This window comes from Accipiter gentilis, chromosome 1 (genome assembly GCF_929443795.1).
Source record: "Accipiter gentilis chromosome 1, bAccGen1.1, whole genome shotgun sequence".
NCBI classification, from domain to species: Eukaryota; Metazoa; Chordata; class Aves; order Accipitriformes; family Accipitridae; genus Astur; species Astur gentilis.
The window spans coordinates 1,037,846-1,059,351 of record NC_064880.1 but is presented as its reverse complement, the minus strand read 5'-3'; the positions used below and the strand labels follow the sequence as shown (position 1 = coordinate 1,059,351).

Sequence of the window (21,506 nt, the reverse complement as noted above, 5' to 3'; positions counted from 1 at the left end):
CCCCTCACGTTCGCTTGTCCTCTTTGTGCTCTGCTGTCTTTAAACCGGCGCAGAGCTAAAAAGGCACGAACTTTCAGCTGAGGGGAATTTGGCGGCAGCGGCTGCTGCTGCTGCAAACCTCTCTCAATCGGGAGCCTGAGGAGGAGGAGGAGGAGGAGGAGTAGGAGGCAGCAGCAGCCGTTTGGGAGCCGCTGCTCACCGGTGGTGGAAGATTTGTGCTCTCGTTGCTCGGCATTTCACGGGAACTCTGCTGTTTTCTGCCCAGGGAGGCAGGAGGCCGGTGGGCACCGCTCTGCGGCCAGCCCGCTCCCACCCTGGGCTACCGGGGTACGAAGGAGCCCTTTGCCCCGCAGGGCCTGCGGCCTGGGCCTTCCCAAGCCCGGCTTCAAAAGGCGTCCCCTTCCCCAGGGCTCTTTGGGGAACCACCAAGCAGCGTGGGGACGGGGTCGTGCCGGCTCCGCAGGGGACGGGGGATCCACACGGTGACCCCTGCGTCCCGGACCGGTGACCGCTGGGTCTCGAACCCGTGACCTCCGGGTCCCGAACCCGTAATCCCTGCGTCCCGCACCGCTGACCCCGGGGTCCCGAACCCGTGACCCAGACCAGGCGGAGCGAGTCGGCCGCCTCACCTCCCCCGGCAGCCGCAGGCGCGGTGTAATCCGCCGCGCTCGGGGAGAGAGAGAGAGCGCTCCGGCGGTCGCCGGGGGGCAGAAGGAAGTTGTGGCCGAGCGCGGCCCCCCGGCCAGGCAAACACCCCGCTTCCCTGCGGGCCGCCTACCGCGGTGGGCTCCCGCCGCGGCCCCCCCGGCCCCCGGGGCCCGCCCCGCCGCGGCCGCGGAGCTGAGGGGCCGCGCTCCGCCCCCGCCTCCTCCCCGCGCAACTTCGCCTCAGCCGCGGCCCCCTCCCCCCCAACCCGCCCGCCCGCCCGCCCCCGCCCCGCGGGTGCGCGCACAGACGGGGGCGCGCCGAGCCCAGCCGAGCCGAGCCCAGCCGCGCATGGGGCGCGCAGCCTCCGCGGGCGCGCAGCTGCCCCGCCGGCGCTGAAGGGGCCGGGGCAGCCGGACCACCACCACCACCACCACCGCCGCCGCCGCCGCCGCCCCCCGGGCGATGCCCGCCCCGCTGCCCGCCACCTGCCCCGCCGCTGAGCGCCGCCGCGGGCGCGGAGCGGCGCTCCCGGATGGAGAGCTGAGGCGGTGAGCCCCGCCGGGCCGGGCCGAAGCGAGCCGGGCCGGGCCGGGAGACGTGAGGATGTGGATGCGACGGCTCTCGGGAAGCAGGTAGGGCCGGGGCGCGGCGGCGGCCCCCGCGGAGGAGGAGCAGCAGCAGCCCCGCGGAGCGGGAGCCGGCTGCGCTTCTCGCCGCCGCTCGGGGAGCAGGAGTTGGCGGCGGAACTTGGGGGAGCGGGGCGGCGCAGCCCGGAGGATGATGTCCGCGCTCGGGGAGCCGCGGCCGGCGCCGGGTGCGGGCGAGGTGGCCGGGCTCCCTCCCTTCTTCCCTCCCTTCCATTCCCTTCCCTTCCCTCCTTCCCCCGTCCGCCCCGGGGGGGAGGAAGCGGGCGCGCCGCGTCCCTTCGCCTTGCCGGTCCCCTCGCCGCTGCCGGGCAGGGGTCGTCGTCCCCCTCCCCCCCGCTTCGCCGGCCCGGGGGTGGGTGGTTGTTGGTGGTGGTGGTGGTTTGGGGGGGGGGGGGGAATGCTGCCGTCCGTCCGGCTGGATATGTTTGGGAGATTAATCGGGATTCGCAAAACGGGGGGAGAGGGAGGCAAAGTGTTACGTAACACGTTTTCATCCCCGCTGCCAAGTCAGCCGAACCCAAATCTTGTCGGCTCCGTGGTGCGGTGGGGGGAGAAGCCCGGGTACCCGGCGCCTGCCCGCGCCCTGCCCGCCTGCCCCCGCAGCAGTACCTGGCGGTCGGTCTCTCCAGCCTCTCTATCTCGGTGGAATGCATTTGTTTGCAGCAGCAGCGGCAGCAGCGCGTTAAACAAGTGAGATCATGAGGAAAACCACGCTGCTGCCGTTGAGACCCGCCATCCGTTCCCTCTGCACACACCACCCCCCCCCCCCCCCCCCCCCCCCCGCCTTTTCCCCACCCGGTGCTGTGTTTGAAAAGTCCTGGCTTCGGGCCGGCCAGCTGTGCCTATGGGGCAGGGGTCAAACCCCACCGCCTGCCCCACGCTTCCCCGCTGCGGAGCGGGACAGCGGTTCGGAACGCGTCCTCGCATTCACCGGCTGCGTGGAGAGTCTGGCCGCTGCGGAGAAGGGTCCCCGGGCGAGGGGTCCCCAGCGGGCGGCCCCACTCCCGTCGATGGCACCGGGCCCGGCGGATGCTCCTCGGGGAGCGGGACTCGGCACCCCGGACGGCTGCGGGGCGAGCGGATGGATGCGGCCCCGCCGCCAGCCCTACCCCGCGCAGCAACTAGGGGAGCCCATCAGCCCGCTCCGCTCCCCGCGCCCGTGCGCTCCGGCAGAACATGGCTGCTGCTTTGGGGGCGCAGGAGGGGAGGCGGGCAGGGGTCCCCAAACGCCGCAGGGGCCGCGGGCAGGATGCGGGTGATGCGAGAGGCCCTCGTCCGACACCCTTTGGGGTCGCTGGCGGCTCGCTCCCTCTGCCTGGGCTTTGGATGGAGTCCGGGAGGGTGAAACTTGAACCGAGGGGTTTTTCGGAGCTGGGGGGAGGCCCTCGGCTTTTGTTTTACGGTCGCCTGTGCCGTGCGGCATAGTCCGGAGGCACGTGGCAAGCAAGCTCCCGATGCCCCCGGCCTCGTCCCCTGCTCCCGACCGATGCACCCTGACGGCCCGGCCACGCGAGCGCCTTCCCGCTGCCGCCGGAGCCGTCCATCCGTCCGTCTGCCGAGGATGCGCTGCCGTGTGGTGGGAAGGAGAGAGTCTCCGGGGAGCGTGCGGCGATGTAGTGACTGTAGGAATTCCTCCTAGGGAAGGTGCCCGAGAGGGTTCTCGGGGTGCCTCGCCTTTGGATGTGTTGTGTGGCAGACGAAAAGCCCGGTGGAGCTGGAGTGCTCTTTTCCTGAGGCTGGAGCCGGCAGAAGACCGTAATCTTGGAAACAGAGGACGCCCTCTGCTTTTTTATTTTTGCGAAGAGTTTAGCAGTGAAAACAGGAGCCTTCCGGTCGCTTCTCTCCTCGATTCGCCTCGCGAATCTCTGTGCTGTGTCTCCTGGATCCTCAGCGCCAGGCTGTCCTCTGTACCACCTCATCAGCTTCCAGTCCCTCCGCGTTTTATTTTTAATCAGAGATAACTTTACTGCTAACCTTGCCTGCTGCTCTCGCTTCTCTCTAACTCTAATTGCTTCTGGCTTTATTTCTGACATTTCCCATGTCGTTTCCCCTCATTTTCTTGAAGACTGCTGGAAAAATAGCTCCAAGAGAAGCAGCAGACCTTTCCAGCGCCCGTTTCGCCCCACACGGTCTCTGCCTGGAGCTGCCGGCTGCCACGGGGAGATGGTACCTTATTGCTCCTCTCAAGCCGGATTCCTCTCGCCCCGCGGCAGCGGCGTGACCTTGCGGGCGAGCCGTGCTCTGAAGCTGGGGAGGGCAAGCCCTGCTAAACCCCCATCGCTTGGAATTGCCGCCGCCCTTGCTTTCGCGAAGGGCAGCTCGCGCTTCCCCCGGTTCCGAGCACCCCTTAAAGCCCCTGCGAGGTCCCGGGGATGCTCCAGATCCGCTCTGCCCTTCGCAGCGCAGCGGGGGCGGGCGTGGGTGCTGCAGGGCAAAGGTCTGTTATTTGGGGGGGATGGCAGCTACTCCGTTGCCTCCTGAGCGTGCACCGACATACGTGTGCGTGCATACGTCTGCGTCAGTGCCTGCGCCTGCCTGTAAGGGCACGACAGCTTTCTGCAGCGTGCCGCCTGCCTGGCTTCTAGCTCTGGCTGAGGACTTCCCTTCCGTAGCTACAAATACACTATTTTAAATGATATGCCACGATTTTTACAGCATTTAGCTCCGGAGTGATTTGCAGTCTGAGTAAAAACACTGTTTGCAATTTCTTCCCGCTTGCATAGAACAACTCATTAAAAGCATACATCCCTGCGCGTTGGCACTGAGGAAACTTTATGGGCCTTGTAGTTACTGCCAAAGCAAACGTTTTCCGTGCATTTCACTCGTCAAGTTCACGCTGTCAAATGTAGATTCAGCCGCTTGTCAAAGATGCAAGCCTTGCAGTCTGGAAAGTAATGAGAGCAGTAAGCAGTGGGAGTTAATGGCCTCCACTGAGGAGTCCTTACTCATCCCGCATCCACGCAGGGGCTGAGCTGGCTGCTCCTGGGTGAATTGATTGCCACAGAAATTCATCTAGTGTCACCGGCTATGATACTTAACAGCCACAATAATGCTTGAATAAACTGCACTTTTATGCAGCGGTTCGTACCTCCTAACCGGCAGCAATTTCACAGATGAGGCAAAGGGAGCGGCGCTGGTCTTCAGCAGCCTCTTCCCCAGAGCATGAATAATTGTTGTAATAACGCCGGAGCCGCCGTCGTCGCGGCCGCGTTGCCTTTGTGGTGTCTCCGGCGGGGTGACGGATAGGAGCTGCCGTGGTCGCGGAGCGGCCGCTCGCCCTGGGTGCTACGGGGGCTGCCCTGCGCCGCCGGCCCCGCCGCTCCAGGTGTCGGAGTGCCGCGGTTGGGGTTTGCTTTACCTACCGGTCATCGGCTGAAAATAAGGAGTTGATAGTTTTCCTTCAAAGCCCAGCCTGTAAAGGGGAACACAGAGAGGGAGAGACCAGCTCTCCAGCTGGCCCAATAACCTCCTTCCCACCTTTCCTCACCCGAGTCCGATCCGCCAGGTCTCCCAGCACGACTTATTTACATTTGTATCTATACGTATGTATGCAGGGCGGCGGTGAGCACCGAGAGCGGCTTCGCGCAACAGCTCCGTAGGGTGTGAATAATCCATGTGACTTCCGACAGGTCTGAGGTTTATTATGGAAATGTATGCATGCTTAAGCCTTTAAATACAGCTAATAGGAGAAGGACTGGGAGGAAAGATTACGGGAATCAATATGCTGAGCCGGAGGAGCGGGAGCCGCTCCGCTCCGGGTTGCAGTACCCCCGTTATTCTCGTTAAGGGCTGGGCACGATGAAGCGGGTTACAGCAACTCGGGCCCAACGGGGTTTGGGTTTGAGACCACAATTCTTCCAGGGGGGCAGCTCCTGGAAGCCAAGTTGTGTTGGGCGGGATCAGTGGGGAGGGTGGAGCGGCCTCGTCGGCGCTTTCACCCCCTCCTTTAAAACAAAGGGGTTTTCCTTCCGTCCTTCCCACGCTGGATGGTCCCGCTGGGAGGGGGTTCCCTGGCCAAGCCCAGTGGCCGATGCGGGTTTCCTGGAGGATGCTCCCGAAGCTGCTGCTTGGCCTTTCTTTGCCTCAGGTGCAAGGTTTTCATCAGAGTGATTTTTTTCACTGGAATAATGTAAAACTCTGGACCTCAGCTGCCTCCTTAAAAATGGAACCTGAGTTGATATGAATATTTCCTGTGGCTCTTCTTACTGGGACCTGCACCTACAGACTTTGATAGCTTACATAATTTCCTGTGATGGAGATGTACTTCATCTAATTTCACTTTGAAATGCATTGATTAAATCAGAACTGCTGGGAGATTTAAACTGAGTCTCTGTGGCCTGAACTTAACTGTGGGAGGTTTACCTGCCTTCATCCTTCAACATTAATTTGGTTTTATGAGGATTCCTCCTGAAATGAGGTTTTGCCTGCCACTGAATTGCTACTGCTTTCTGGGTTTATCAATGCCTTTCTCTGGCCCCAGCGGCTCTGCGAGTAGAAGCCGCGCTTAAGCCTCCTTTCAGCGCGGCGTTGGATGCCTTTGCCTGGAGCTGCGCCGGGGGACGCAGCGGGGACCGAGGGGCGTTTTTTTGGCCAGGCTCCGTCTCTCTCCGGTGCTTCTCATGCGGGGCCAGGGCTGCTGGCCGCGATGCTCACGGAGCAAGACGGAGACCTGCGGCGGTAACCCCAAGCGCGGGAGGATGCGTCCTCTCGTCAGCGCTGGGTGATTCAGCCTCTCTGGTACCAAGCAACGGCGATAAAATGAAAAGGAAGATGGCTTGCCATGGAGATGGATGAGCGGTTGTGTGGAAATAAGCACAGGGATGGGGTCAGCGAGCGCCGAGTGCCCCGGGGCGGGAGGCTGAAGCGCCTGCTGGGGATTCGTCCGGGGTCCTTGCCGGCAGAGCGGCAGGTCGTACGTCCCCAGCGAGGCCTTTGAGCCTGGCTCTGGTTTTCTCTTCCAAGACCGCTGGCCGCCTTTGGGCCAGCGCCCCATCAAAATTCAGCAGCAGAGGCTTCCCTAGCCCTCCAACTTTGCTGGCTGTCCTGGAGAAATTAAATGGACTTGGAAAAAAAACAAACAAGTATAAAAAAGTAAAGCTCATCATTCATAAAGAGTTCATTTTCAACTCTGATCTGCAGAATGTCTCAGTGTGACTTGGAAACGATGTGTAGGCGGGAGATATACTTGAACATGCGATGATTTTTGTTTAATTTTGCTCTGAAGATCCTTCTCGGCAGCTCTGCTTTTCTGGAAGCTTTGTTGCATCCCCAGCAGTGCTGTGTCCGTTCCACCGGTGGCTGCTGGTGCGTCCAGATGAGCGATGCTGCCGGTGTGCTCCAGCAGTGTCTGGCTTGCCCGATCCTGCACGGTGCTATGGGGAGCAAAAGCAAATCTGCTCTTAGCCCCGGGTGAAGCTGTCCGTGGGACGAGGCTTGGCCGTTGCGAGCTGGGAGCGGTGAAGCTTTTCTCTGCCTGGCTGGGGTGCGAGCATTGCAAACTCCTTTGGCTTCCAAATAAAGGCTGAGCGAGAGCTCCTTCAAGAGCAACATGTAGCCTGGGAGCTGTGACCTGCTTCCTGCAAGAGAAATACAGGTCCGGACCCTTGAGGTGGAAACACCGGAGCTTGCCAGAGTGCTTGTGCACTGACGCACGAGAAGTGAAGGGATGGGGACGGGGACATGCTGGCGCAGAGACCCGTGGCGAGGGGGGTTGACCGTGTGCCTTGGGACACCGGCGGAGCAGCACACGCCGTCCAAAGGACTGCGCTGTTCTGCACAGGAGAACGGTTTGGTGGAGTTTAGCTACCACCCCGCAGGGATCGGTTGCTCCCATCTGTAAGGGGTTTTGGCTGTGGCTCCCTTTCTGCAGCATCCCCGGGTTGTTCAGGAGAATGTCCTTGTGACACCTGCTCCAGCCGTGGCTGGTGGCCCTGTGAATAGAAAACGTGGCCGTGTAGCCGTGGCTCGGTGTGGGAGGGCTGAGGGCTCGTTGCTCAGCAGACGGCGTTTGAGGCTTCGTTAAGAGCAAACAGCGTTAATTGATGTTGCTACTTGACTGCGTGTCATTCAGGTTGAAGATGTGGCAAGGTCGGGGGGGACCCCGGGTTTCCCCCCCCCCCCGGGATTTGCTTGCCCGGCAAGCCGAGCCCGCGGCACGTGCGGCGTCCTCGGGGACGCGTTCCTCTAATTGCCGGAGTCCCGTGCGTGACCCCGGCCCTGCTCCCGGTGCCTGCGATAGCATCTCTGCCTCCGTCTGCAGGACTCGAGTAATGAAGCGTCAGTTAATTGACATGGATTAGGACATCCACTTAAGTACCCACCGAAACGTGGGTGATTAATGCCGGGAGCTGAGGCCACGTGGCCGCGCTTCCCGCCGGGAGCACGGTCGGGCTCTGCTTCTCCCCGGCAGAAGCCGAAGCTCGGCTGAGCCTGCAGCAGCTGGGCATTACATGAGCAAAGCGTTGCCATCTCAGATGCTGGCAAGCATTATTTTAAAAAGAGCTCCTGCATGAACAAACCTGTTTTCTACAAGTAGTTGCCTTTCATGGGTTTTCTTATTAAGTTTTCTCTGGGAAAGATGAGGATGGGTTACTCATCTTCTTGTTTCTTGGCTTCATAAGAGGCTCTCTACTCCTTCAGCATCCTCTGATGTGAAATATTCAGGACGTATTCCGAGTTCCCGTCCAAGTGACCATATTGTCTGGCAAAATCAGTTTTGCTAATTTTGATGGATGAGGACGGAAATGTTTCTTACGGGCAGTTCCTTGGGGATGTTCTGCTCGGGCACCTGGTGGCAAGGGGTATGATTCCACGTTCTTCCCTTTTGTCCTTCTGGAGGTCCGGACCCCTGCGGCATGAGGCTGCTGCACGCGGACCCGGCATGGGGGCCATTTGCAGGAAGCCGAGATACCGTGGGAGATGCAATAAACTGCAGAGATTTGTGAAAAGCAATGCGGGATGCAGAAGGTCCCCTGTCGCCACGGATCTGCCTGGCAGAGACATCCTTCTCTCCTTTGGAGATAACGCTCTGAAAAGTTTAATCTCTCCTGCAAGGGGGATTTTTTTTTTTTTTTTTTTTTTTTTTGTAATGAGATGCAAAGCACAGCAATATCTGACTCACTGGCAATTAGGCTCCGGAGGGTGTGTGCCCACAAACAGCGCAGTGTTTTCTAGGCGCTGAGAGTGCCTCTGGTGACTCACGTTCACCTTGATCTGGCAGGATTTTGCTCCCGCGGCTGCCGGAGCGGGAGAGCCTGCGAGCTGCCCAGATGCTGTACGCGTGGTGAGGTGGCTGTGTCAGGGAGAACAGCTCTTCTTCGTGGGAAAGGGATTGTTCGGTGCTAAAAGGGGATTTAAATGTCTGCATGAAAGGATCAAGAGTCTTTGCCCCGGATTTCCTTCTCGCTACCTTTGCTTTCTATTTTGGTTTTGCTTTTTCTCCATCTTTTTGGGCCGTTCTCTTTTCTCTGGAAAGCGTGTCAGCCTGTGAGCCTTTTCCAGCAGCGGGATGTGCCCGCTGCAGGGCTGGGCAGGGTCCTGGCACACGGCTCAGGAGCTGGCGGTGCCGGGAGCCCCCCGGTACCATGCCAGAGCCTCGGCCAGGCGATGCCATGCCCAGCGCTGCGCTCCCCTCCCTTGGACCCCAGCTCTTGTGCCTTTGCTTTCTCCAGGCTTTCCTATTGATGTTCCACACCTTCAGACAGTGCTCCACTGCTGCTGGTTTGTTGTTTTTTTTATTATTGTATTTTTTGCGCCATAAAAGCCATCTGTCTGTCTGTCTGCTTTTAGAGGCTTTATTTCTCTCATCTTCTCCATTTCTGTAAGAGTTACTGGAGCTCTGGAAACTCTTTATGCTTTCCCTGTGTTTGTTCCCATGCTGAGGTTTTGGGGCAGGCTGTGCATCCCTGGGCTTCCAGGGACTTCCCGGGAGAAAGCCAGGTTTGGATCTCGGTTACACCTGTGTGAACTGAGAGCAGCTCTGCCAGGAGACCACGGTGCTGGAGCAAAGACCGGAGTCGGTCGGATTTCCCGAGGCACCATGCAGTCCCGTGCAGACATCCAGCTCTCCCTGCGGGAAGGGGACGGCTGGGCCCTGTGCTGCTCGCCCAGGCGTTTCCAGCGGGGTCAATGCTTGTCTTCGCTCCCGGGAAGGTGGAGCTCTTTGGGAGATCATCATTAAAAAGCCCACTGGGAGATATTTTCTCCTTGGGTATTTTCCACAGGGGTGGTATTTCCCATTGATGCGGATATCCTGGCGGGCAGAGTGGTGGCCTCCGACGCATGGCTCCTGCACAGTTGTATTGTGTTAGGACAATGCGGTGGACCTATTTTAATTATTTTGTTTTAAAGCTCATTAAGCTGCTACTTTTATGTACTGAGCTAACTTATCTTATTTTTTTAGATCAAAGCATTTCCTGCCTACCTTGTAATGACATGCTTGAGCACATTAATTTAGAAAATAAGATAAGTGTGCGGTTTATTTACCAGTGAAGCAGCGGTGTTAAAGGGCGGTGTAAGCAGTAGCTTGTACCAGGGTCTTCCTCTTGTTGGTCCTTTCAGGGCTGGAGAGCTGGGTTGAAAGAGTCGCTGTCTCTTCAAATAACCTTGGATATGGGCTTCAGAGGAGGAAAAACCCTCGTAAGGCTCCCGGTCCAGCCTAGGAGCAGGCAGGATTTTCACAATCCTGGCGTTCACCGCTCCCATCTGCCGTCCCGTCCCATCCCACAGCACTCAGACTTTGCATCCCGCTCATACAGCCCGACGTGGTCATTTTGTCAGAGGCGGAGGCCTGATCGTCCTGCAGAGACCCGGCTTTGTCCACAAGTCAATTATACGGGGGAAAGGTGTGTGACAAAGGAAGAAAAATCATAAGAAAAGCAGGGAAATGAGCAGCTTCTTCATTTGTGGCTACGGGGAAGCGCACCTTTCTCCGTGAGCCCATGGCCCCATCGGGGAGCCTCTATAGTTATTTATTCTGTACAGCATTAGGGCTGATCTCTAAGCTCCTGGGTTCAGTGCGCTCATGCCTATGCCGCAGTCCCTTCCCTGCAGTGGCACTGGTTTTTACGTGTATTTGGTAAAAGGGGGAGGTGTTCTCTGCTCTCGTGGTGGTGATGGCAGAGGGCAACGCGGTCCCACGTGCCCGGGGACCTCCCGGGTAGGCGTTAGCGAGCGAAGTCTAGGAGGCGATTCTGCGCCACACACGAGGTGGTGAAATACTCGAGGAGGTTCAGAGGGAAGCTAAAACAGGGGGAAAACCCCCTGGTTTCCTTAGGTTTGTGGGATTTTTTCAATACTGCCAAGAATGGAGCTCGAGGCTATGACTCTTTGACAAGATTTTTGGTGGGTTTGGAAATCTGAGAGAAACTTCCCGGCAAGTTGTGTCTGAACTGAAGCTGTTGCTGCTGCCTGATCTTCGGCGCGGGTGCAGAATTCGGGGAGGAACGAGTGGGATAAGTCGGTGACAGGTGCAGGTTTGGGCTGGAAAGCCAGCGCTCACAAACCCCCTTTATCCGGGCGGGACAAAAGCCGAGTGTTATTTCCGACAGTTCGATGAAATGCCCCACTGTCCGGCCCTGCCACGCTAAATGCGCGCAGTGTTTGCCGGCTGGGTTGGCCGAGCAGCGGCGGGGGAAGCAGCGGCCACGCCGTGCCTGCCGGGGGGGGGGGGGATGCTCTGGTGGTACCCCAGGGGCTGCAGGGGTTCCCGGAGGAGCTAGACCGCGCGTGGAGCTCCTTCCACCGGAGCAGCAGCAGGTGAATCACCGAGCGCCGGTTTCGCACATAAATTTGCTGAAGACGTTTCTCTGAAGGCGCACGCTGACTTCTGGGCTTCCCGCCCCCGGCGCTTTTCAGATCCTGTCTGAAATAATCCCGCAAGACCGGGGAAAGAACTCTACAGCAGATGTTGTGCCCTTTTTAGAGCAAGTTGAACTAGGCTGGCAGTCTTGGACGTTGTTCACCAGCTCGCCGCATTAGCTGAGCTCTCACGCTCCTCCTCAGGCCGGCTGCGGGCGCTGAGCTCGCCTTAGTCCTGGTGTTTGTCCTCTAAAGTCTTTGGCAATGGGAACTGAGCTTGAAACCCAGGGTTAAGGGTTAGCTCGGCTTCGGCAGCGACCAGGCACGTGGAGCAAACGTGCTTTTGCCTTTGCAGCAGTGCCACGTGCGCCCGTTCTCTCTGTTTTTCTCCTTTCTTCTCTTTCCCGCGTTGCTCTGCAAGGCCGTGCCGCTTCTCACGGCACGGGACGTGCCGGAGGGGTCCCGCGCCGGTGGGCTCCAGCCCCGGGCTGCCGCGCTTGGGGCTTTGCCCTTTCTCTGCCTCCGGAGAAGGACGGGACCCGAAGGCGAGAGCAGCCGGGGCCGCGGCACTGCTGCGCCAGATCTGCTCCCTGACAGCCTTGGCAGGGTCTGTGCCTACCGCATCAGCATATTGGCGGTACCGCTGGGTATTAATTATGCCTTCCGCACTCGCGGCTATTCAAATGTTAAAATTGTTTATTTGCAGCTGGGTGAGCTCAAGACAGAGGCAGAAGAGCGAGTGGCTCCCCTCCGCCATGGCTGCCCTCCTGCCTCTCTCTGCTCCGTGGGATGCGGCTCCCCAAGCGCAGGCAGGGACGGATCCAGCCGTCTCTATCTCGGCATTTCTGTCCTGGGGAGGACCCGCTGCTCCCCAGCCCTGGCCACCTCTTTCTGCCCCATTTTCCTGGGGAGATGGGTGCTGACTGCCTGGCCACGGAAGCGTGGTGGCGAGGGTTCAGCCTATTTCACCCTCTGCTGATTTCCCTCCGTGATAAATCCCATCCCCTCCGCCGTGGGAAGCGGTGTCGGTTTAATTACTTGTGGGGAGAAGAGGGAGAGCAGAGGAACTTAGGACTTGTTTTAAATATCACTTTTATTAGTAGGTAATCCTGAAGCTCAGTTCTGTAATATAGATAGGTAGTGATGTGGCACATTTAATTTACCTAGGTGCTACTGTGTGTCAGCTTTTGTGCCTTAATTCCCAGTCCTGGCTTTAAAGAGCTCGGCAGCCATGTTTTCACAAATTTATAATTATCTTGGAAGAAGTCAGGGCTGTGGACGGTGCAGTGAATACTAACTTTCCAGGACCCATTGGGTCTGGGTTCAGAGCGACTTGTCCTGGAGCAAAATATCGCTTAGGAGAGAGGCGCTCGGGTCGGCCGTGCCCGCGGTCCCGCTCCTCTGCTGCCGGCTCCCGGGGGAGCGGGTTGGGATGCGGTGGGTTCTGTGCTGGGTGCCCCGCCGGGGTGGTCCCCGGAGTCTCCCAGTGATCCCACGGTGTAACTCACCATGTGCCTTTTGGCACCCATCCGGAATGTGCCAGCTTCCTTCCTCCCAGCCCAAGCACCAGGGTCCAGTTTGGGCCCGGAGCGAAACGGTGATGCTCCATTTCCATGGTGATGGCTGGTAGTGTCACAACAAAGGACAGTCGCTGCACTGCAGGGATCGTCATGCACGAAAGCGGGGCTGGAGAGGAGAGCGGCTGCGGCATGCGGCGGGTCCGCAGTCCCCACCTCGGCGAGGACACGCGATTGCGGGCCAAGTATCTGCCACCGCCGCCGCCGAAACTTTCCCCTCTTCCTCTTGCTCCAGCGTGAAAGTCACCCGCTGAGATGCAGCGGCCTCGTTCTTTCTCCAGCCGGCGAGTTCCTGCAAACGCTCTCACAATGTGTCATGCTCCGAACACCTTTGTAGGACACGCAGCCGCGCCGCCGAGGATGCTTTTCCTAGAGCGTGGGGCCCGCTTTCCTGCCGTGTACTGCCTGGGACGAGCGAACGTCGCCCTGTCCCTCTGCCCATGGCTCCCACTCGCACTCCAGGCGTTCGCTGGAATATTTTTGTCTCTGCCTCGCTGGGTGTTTGGAGATAGGAAATGCTGGGAGTTCGTAAATCATCCCAACAAGGACATAACCTTGATTCCCTGTGCAATACCAATAGATTACCTAACAGGAGGCATGAAATGGAAGAATGGCTCCATTTGTATAATTCCGCATTAAAAATCAGCCTATTCTGCATTTAACGCTGCCTGTGAAGTGTCTCCACAGCCAGAGGAGAAAGGGGCCGGTGTTGGAGAGCAAACAAGTACCTTGTGAAAGGGACACAAATAGGCACCTCTCACCGGCGCTGCCCTGGGATTCACGCTCGAGTGAGTCTTTTGAGGCTTCGGGGAAATGGGTTCTGCGCGAACGGCGTGCAAGCTGCTGACAGTTTGTGTTTTGCAGTTTGTCAGAGCCGCTCGGTGGCCATGATCCCAGTTAATTGCTCGGACAGATTACCAGACTCGGGGATTTCTGGGCGTGCAGCGGTCGCCTGGTTTTGCAACCGCTGGATTAACCCCCGTCCTGCCCACAGCGTTGGGGCTCGCTGGCGGTGACACTGTCCTCCGAGGGTCCCTGGGCCCCGGGGCAGAGGTGATTCCCTCCCGCTCCGTGCATCTTCTCTTGTGCCATCGGCCGTGCTGGATGTTCCTGCTTTCCCTCCCGGCACCACGTGCCAGAGGCGGCAGCGGCTGATTTCCGAGGCAGCATCCCGAAGTGGCCCTGGGGCTTCGCAGCCTTTGGAGCCGCGTGAATTAAAACCCCGGGCGTTACAGCGAGTTGGCCGCTTCTCTGGAAGTTCTGGCTCTCACCGGGGCATGGCGCAGAGCGAGCGTGAGAAGTAGCCTGGCACCGGGGTGCTGCCAGCCCCAGATTCGGTGAGGTCTTGCTGCCGTCGTGCTGCTGGACCTTGTGCCCCTGCGGCCGCCTCTGCCCTGGGGGTGCCCGCACCAGGCTGCCTCTGTGGTTAGAAATGCAAAATAACGCGTGCGGAGGGCAGCAGAAGAGGGGGTTTACTCCATTTGTCCTGACTGCTCTCATCTTTTGTCAGCGCCTTGCTTTTCCTGTGGATTTCTGTCCGACTTCCACACCGTGCTTGGTTACTGTACCGGTTGCATGTAGCTCCGTCGTTCCAAAAGCACGAAGCAACCCTCGATGCTCCTTACCGATTCAGAAGCATCGCGTAGTTGATGCAACCAGCGCGCTGCGCCCGCGTAGCCCTTGCGCGTGCTTCCGAGCTGCCGCGGTGCTGCGGGAGCCGTGGCTGTGCCGCAGCAGCCCTGGGGTGATGGGTACAGCTGATGCCCGAGGGGCAGCGGGTTTGGGTTCACGGCCGGGACGCTGCCTTTCCTAGGCTGCTGCTTCACGTGTTTATAAGGTGATCCCAGGACAGAGATAATCTCGCCTTTTCAGCTCTGCCGCAGTCCGAGGTCACTAATTACCAAAGCGTTTCGCTTGCATGCGCGTGCTCCTCAAAACGCTCGGGGGGCTTCTGGCTGTTACGTGAAGCTCCATCGGGGCGGGGGGGATTCGGGTATCCCAGTTTTCCTGGTGGGGAAGGAGCTTGAAGGCACGTGGGGCTTTTGGCAAGAGCCACGTTGCCGCTGCCTGCGAGGGCGGTGAGGCCGGAGGAGCCGGGCAGCATCACCGCGCCGGCTCCAGACGTGAAAACACCCCGGCAGCCTCTTCCCGACCAGCGGAGAGCGCGGCGAGCTCACGTCCTCCTGCCTCCTTGAAATTAATCTCCGTCTTAAGTGCCGACTTTCCTCCTCTTCAAAGCAAACAGCTGCATCTGAAAGGATTTGGAAGGGGTTTTCATACTGGGGAGAACTCTAAAACATGTCACGTAGGGTGGGCAGGCTGGGATGGCTCCACGTGAAACACCTTCAACACCTGTAACTCCTGTCACCTTTAAAACAGAGATTGGCTCGGTCGGGCTCAGCAAAGCAACCCTGGAGCGCTTAATGTGGATGATCCCTGTAATTATCCAAGTACTTTCCTTGCAATCTGCTCTTGTACTTCTCGCGAAGCGCAGGTAAATATTTGTAGCAGTTCCCCTTGCTGCGTGAGAATATGGCCGCCTCTATCCATTAAGCCGCGGGAGTGGTGTGGTTTGTGGGAGCGCAGGCTTCGGATGAGGAGGGCAAAGAAGAGATTTCATCTTCTCAAATATCTCCGCTGCTTTTTTCTTTTTTAACCCAATTCAGAGTTTTGTCAAATTTTTCCTTGAGTTTGAGAAGTGTTTGGGCATAATGTTCCCATTCACCTCTAAGATGGGAGAAGAAATAACGTGAAAGTTGCCTGCCCTTCTCATTTCTCTCTGCGATGGAAAAAAAGTTGTGCGTGTGCTTATGGGGGCAGTTATAAATAATCAAAATCCTGATTTCCAGAGGGTTCAGCGAGCAGCATAGTCACAGCCCTGCCTGGTGCATCCCTCCAATCCAGCACATAACCCCAGCTGGGGCTGGGGCCGTGCCCCCCGAACTGAGGCAGACGGGTGCTATGTGCACGGCCGACCGATTGATCCTCTTCCCTACGACTGACCCCCCAACCTGTTGAACGCAGTTGGTGAGTTATTCCATGCGCTGAGAGTGGCGAAGGTTCCTCCTGCTTCTGCTCTCCGGCCGGTGGGATGCAGCTCGCGCAGCTGGAGGAGGGTTTTGTGCCATTTGATGTCTCAGCAAAGCTCAGGCGTCCTCCCAGCCTCCCAGCAGCGGTGACTTTGTGCTCACGCCTCCCAAGAGGCGAACGGATGCTCTCCTGCCCGGTGTGGCGATGCAGAGGCGTGGGAGCTCCTCGGGAGCGGTGGGCTTTTGTGGGACAACCCGGCTTTTTTTTTTTGGGGGGGGGTCAAAACCAAGGTGGTAGGACCTCTGGGTGGGACGTGTCCCCGCTCCCTGGGTTGCCCTTTGGGCCATGTCTCTCTTGCTTTTGCAGGTTGCCGGAGTAGGGCCGGGGGAGCAGGAGGAGTGGTAGGGGGAGGGAAGAGGGGGTCTGCGGCGAAGCCCATGGCCCCTGGCTGCCACCGGGCCCCTCCACGCGCTGCCGCATCCCCGCCGCGCCGGGCGCATCACGCTGCGTTGCCTAGACGACGGCAACTCCTACATGCTGCTATTTATTCTGAAGGACACTTGCTCTTATCTGTTGTTGCAAAGCCCTCAAAAGATTGCATGCCACGCAAAATTCCTCCGTGGTAACCAGACTCACCGCTCCCATCCCGAAAGTCGCCCTCCAGGGCCATGCCAGCCTGCAGGGTGGCCAGGAGGATGCTCCTTGGGTGACAGCGCTTGAAGGGACACAGGTGGGAGGGTGACCCACGCCGTCCTTGAGCCGTGGGTGTCCCCCACCGTGTCCTTCTCCATCACCGGAGGCTGTGGCCTGGGGAGCGATGCCAGGAGCGAGGGACACCCCTGCCTTTTGGGTTGTCCCCTGGCGCTGCCTGGCCACACTCGGGCACGAGTTTCTGGCGTGACACGGGTGAAGCCCGGGGTTGCGTGTCGTGTTTTCCCACGCGTCCTCCTGGCGCTGCGGGGAGCAAGGCAGCGATGCTCAGGCAGGTCCGGTGCAGGAGCAGACCCCTGCGAATTCGGGGCTGCCATCGCTGCAGCTCGAGTATGTCATGAGCAAGCGGGAGGAAGCGGGAAGAGGGGAAAAAAATCTGTTTTTTCCTGTGAGCTGCCAATCCTGAGTACCAAGGGCTGGCATTTTGTCTTTCAGAAGCTTCCACACAGCAGCTGGGATTTAGCGAGCACCAAGTTTGGGCTGGGCGCATCTTCCCTCGCCTCACTCAGCAGCTATTAATAAAAGTGCACCATGCGCGCTGCTTGCTGGCAGAGGGCATGGAAGTGGTTTGGGTGCGAGAGGTGGTACCTGGGCTGAGGGTAGCGCTGGGGAGGTGCCAGGCACCTCTCCTTCCTCGCCAGGAGACATTTCAAATGGCGTTAGGGAATCGGGCAGAGGCTGAAATCGAGCCTGATGTGCCCCCGGAGTGAATGTGAGCATTGCAAAGGTGAATCCGAGTTTAACGCTCTCGCTGGAAGCCCGAGCTCCCTATTCCTCACCGGTGGAGACGGCGTGTTGCCTGCGGCACCGCCGATGCGCGGCACGTGGGGGATGCTCTTCGTGCTGCCCACCGCGGCACTGCCACCGCTCTGCCGGCCTCTAAAAAAAAACCCCCACCAACAGCGTGTTTTGGGTGGTTTGGTTTTTTTGAAGCCTTGAAATTCTTCGTCCCCCAGCCTGAACTATTTTGGTTTATGTTGTCTGTTTCTGGCTCTTCCCTTTCTCCTTCTGCGCTCTTTCCCTGCGTCGCCTTATTCCTCCCCAAAATAAATGCTGTTACGTTTTGCAAAAATACCCAATTAGGAAAAAAAAAAGAGATCCTGTGAGCAGAAAAAGGCTGTGCCTGAGAGTATCCAGGTCAGCTCCTTTAGCTTCATTTGCTCACGCATGGAGGGAGTGTACAAATGCTTCTGTCAACCAGATGCACATTTTGTAGTGCTACCAAGGACTTTACGGGGCACAGTGCTGCGGAGGATTAGCCTGTTTAGCCATATAAAGCTCTCATTAACTCCTGCTGAGTTCGACAAAAGTCTTTCTTGTGTAAAAGCTGAATAAAATGGAGTAAAGATTTTTGGGCTTCGATCTAATGATTTTTTTTCTGGGGGGGAGAAAAAAAAAAAGAACAAGAAAAATGTGTGTATGGGGCATTTTCTCAAGGCACAACACTGTGCTTCATGTGGAGTAGCATCTTAGGGGGAGACGCGAGCGGAGCAGAGCCTCGCGAGGTGCAGTGCCGCTGAGGAAGGGAGAGGGCTTGGGCGTGACGTGATGCAATGTGATGGTGGCACGTTACATCAAAGCTGAATTTTAAATACTGAGCCTGCCCACAGTTCAGCGTGATTTCCAGCTGTTCGGTGAAAGAGAGGGCAGTGAAAGGGGCTGCATGTCCTCGCCCGCGAGGTCAGGGGCTCTGCTGTGGAGATGCCTGGTGCGGTGGCCGGCGAGTCCCTGTGCCGCGGGGTCGCATTCAGCACTGGGTACTGTGCTCCTCGGGAGGGGACGCTCCTGCTGCGACCTCCTCAGTAGGAGATGGGTTACACGAGCAAACGCAAGAGTCTACGGACTCTTCTGCTTCAGCTCGTTGAGGGGTTAATACCGCAGTCCTCTGTGGGCTTGCTCCTTGCACCTTGGGTTGGAAAGCTGGGGAGCAGGGGTCAGGCAGAGCGAAGGCTCTGGCTGCTGGCACTCCGCTTGTGCCATCTGCTTTGGGTATTTCATCTAAAAGGGCTGAGTTTGGGCAATGCAGACGCTAGCCGCTTCCTCGGAGCGTTTGGTGGTAAAACCCATCCTCGAGTCGTTCATACCCTTCACAGATCCGCCGAAAAGCAGCAAAGTTGCGGTTTCAGATGGGGGTCCTTGATCTGCCTTGGTGGCGGTGGTGGGTTTCGCGGTGGGAGGAGGGTGGGGACGGGGTGCAGGGCACCCTGCCGTGCTGTTTCCGGGGACGCGGGCTGGAGCGCGGCGGGAGGACAACGGCATCGCTTCCCGCGATGCCGAGGGCCATTTCGGGTGGCTGGGCTTGGGGAGCCGGGGCGCGCCGTGCCGGGAGGGAGTGTGCGGTCATTCCCTTGCCTATCTAACGCTGTCGCTGTCTGTCCACAGGTCAGGTTGCCCGCTCGGAAGCCATGCTTGGATTTTAATAGCCATGTTCCACCTAGCCATGGACCTCGCCAGTTGCCAGCCCCCAGCCAGTGGCGCCGGCGGGAGGCTCTCGCCACGGCCGACACTCCGGCACAGACTGTCCCGCGGCTCGCTGTGGGGAGCGGGGAGCGGGGAGGACCTGCGACGTCCCGGCCCCCCCTGGACCTGCTCCCCTGTAACCCCCCCACAGAGACCCCGCTCCCGCCGGCCGCCCCCCGCCGCCCCGCTGCCCACCGGCCACCCCCCACGCTGGCCACGTTCCCGGAGGGGCCGGCGGCACCTGCGCGGCCGCGGCTTCGCCCCGCGGGACGGACGGACCACGGCGCCGCCCGAGGTCATCGTTTGGGGCCCCACGGGCGAGGAGGACTCCCTGGAGAGCAGCACGCTGCCCGGCGCCTTCGCCGCCGCCACCACCGCCGCCACCACCGCCGCTGCCACCACCACCACTGCCGCCGCCGCTACCGCAGCCGTCACGCCGCCCCGCGCGCCCCCCAGCACCCCGGCTCCCGCGCCTGGCGGGGATGCGCCCCGCAGCAGCCCTGGCCGCACCAGCACCACCGAGCCGGCCGCCGGCCACAGCAGCAGCGGCGGCAAGGATGCTCGCCTGCCCCGCGGGCTGGGAGACAGCACAGGTAGGGTCTGCCGGGGTGGCGGTGGCAGGTGAATTGGGAGGGCTGGGGGGGGGAGCCTGGAGCAGAGGGGTCACTGCGGCACGAGTTTCCCCGTGGCAGCAGTGCCCGGGATGGAAATAAGTGTGTGATGTTAAACAGGAGCGCTCAGGAGGGAAGTGGCAGCTCTGATTCATCGCTTTTATCCGAGGCGTTTTTCAGCAGCTTGCTGTGTTTTTCCCATTAGCAGTATCCATCCACAGCCCATCTCCCGTAATCGTGTTCAGCGCCGTGCTTGGGCACGGCAGCGCGTTCCCCCAGCGCTGTCTGCTGTGTGGACATGGATGGGAAAGCTGCTTCCCATTTATTTCAAATTATATTTGTTATTGCCAGTATTAAGCTGTGGGATACCGTTGTATAGTTTACAGAATTTATTCACTGTGCATCGACTGCTTTTAGCCTACAGTGATTTTCTAGTCGAATCAAAAAAGAATTTTATGGCCTAATCTCAATCCCAGTTAATTTATCTAGCCTGCTCTGCTTGGCAGAAAGAGACAAGCCAACCACAGTGGTGTTCCTGACTTAGAGGAGTTATTTATAGCAGTGAAAAACTCCCAACCTACACACCTTTTAAAAAAAAAAATACGCCGGAATCGGCTGGATAAATTAGCAAGGGGCTGTCGATAACGACTGCTGGCGTGAGCTGCTCGCTGCGTGATGAGATCTTCAGCCTTATTTCCCCGGACCTGTCATTGCTGGTGCCTCTGGCCTCGGTGGCATCGTCCGGTGGGCTCGTCGTTGGCCGGCTGCGGCAGCCCGTCCGCTGGCTTCGTTTGCAGCACGTGGGAGGACGGCTCCTGGCACGTGCCGGTGCTTTCCGACTCAAGTGAGCGAGTCGGCCACCTTGTTTAGGCAAGGACGAGCCACCGGTGCTGCCGCCTGCCCGCCGGTGTGCTGCTGCCGCTGCCCTCCCTGGCCGGCAGATCGGCAGAAAACCGCAGCCCCGAGCCTCCGTGTCCCCGGCAGCCTCCCGGGGGACCGGCTGCTTTAATCTGCCGGCTCTTAGCTCTCATTAGGGGCTTTTGGCGGGATCGGAGTTTTTGCTAATTAACTTCTTTTTGCCGAGCGGTGAATACGATAAATTCCTTCCCGGGGCTAAAGGACCTTTTTGATCTCAGCCTGTTCACCCTAAATTGAAAAGCGCCCGAGCTCCGGATCTGCTCTTCCTTCCACCGCTGGGGCTGAGCACCCAGGAGAGCCCCGGCGAGGAGCACTGAGCCCCTGCCGCGCCTCGGGACCAGCGTTTTGGGAGCGAGCGGCCAGCGCCGTCTCGGAGCCCCGGCCGTGCCGTCACCGGTTTGTGCAAGGCTGTGCATTTTTCAAGCTCTGCTCCTCTTTGTTATATAAGGTTTAGCGGCTGGAAGTGTTTGTTCTCTGCTGGGAAAAACATATGGCTACAAATTAGGATTAGGTAACTCGTCAGTACTTTTTATTTGCCTCAGCGAGCATTGCAAATCCCCATCCTGCCGTCCTGTAAGGCGCCACACGTCGTGATAGGAGCCCGAGGGGGGTGGGTGACGGGGAGGGATGCTGCTCCCGCAGCTTGCGGTCCTTCAGCTCTCTCTGGCAGCAGCCCTGGGGGTCGGGGTGGTCCTGCTTGCAGCACCCAAGGGAGCTGGGGCCACCCTGGGAGCTGGCAGAGCCACCCCAGGGCTCCCGCAGCCGAGGGGACCCCCACTGCCTTCGGATCGGGTGCTGCCGTCGTGCTAACGAAGGTGCTGCATTCCCCGCCGTGTCCCTCCCGCGCCGTGTCCTTGCTTCCCTTTCTGCGTTGCTGGAAAGGGACTTGCTGCTGGGGGACCGTGGGGGGTCCCTGGGGCACGCGTGGGGTGGGAAGGCAGCAGCATTCACTTAGACGAGCAATGAAAGCAAATCCTGCTCAGTTAGGTCTTCCTGTCGCCCCACTCCCCCTTGCTGAAAAAGAGAAAAAAAAGAGAAAAAAGCCAGCAACAACATTTCCGTGACTCACTAGCAGCAAAAACAAGCTTAAAAAAATTCCCCTGGAA

General features: G+C 59.1%; 1 protein-coding gene across 1 annotated transcript in view; it reads left to right on the top strand.

Annotated features, from left to right (window-relative positions):
* The first annotated feature begins 970 nt into the window (after window positions 1–970).
* AJAP1 (adherens junctions associated protein 1) overlaps window positions 971–21,506 on the top strand; it is a 41,799-nt gene continuing 21,263 nt past the window's right edge. The window contains exons 1-2 of the mRNA XM_049801728.1: window positions 971–1,280; window positions 18,794–19,464. Of these exons, the coding sequence (XP_049657685.1) occupies window positions 1,252–1,280; window positions 18,794–19,464 (700 nt within the window). The 5' untranslated portion in view covers window positions 971–1,251. The remainder of the gene's footprint in view (window positions 1,281–18,793; window positions 19,465–21,506) is intronic.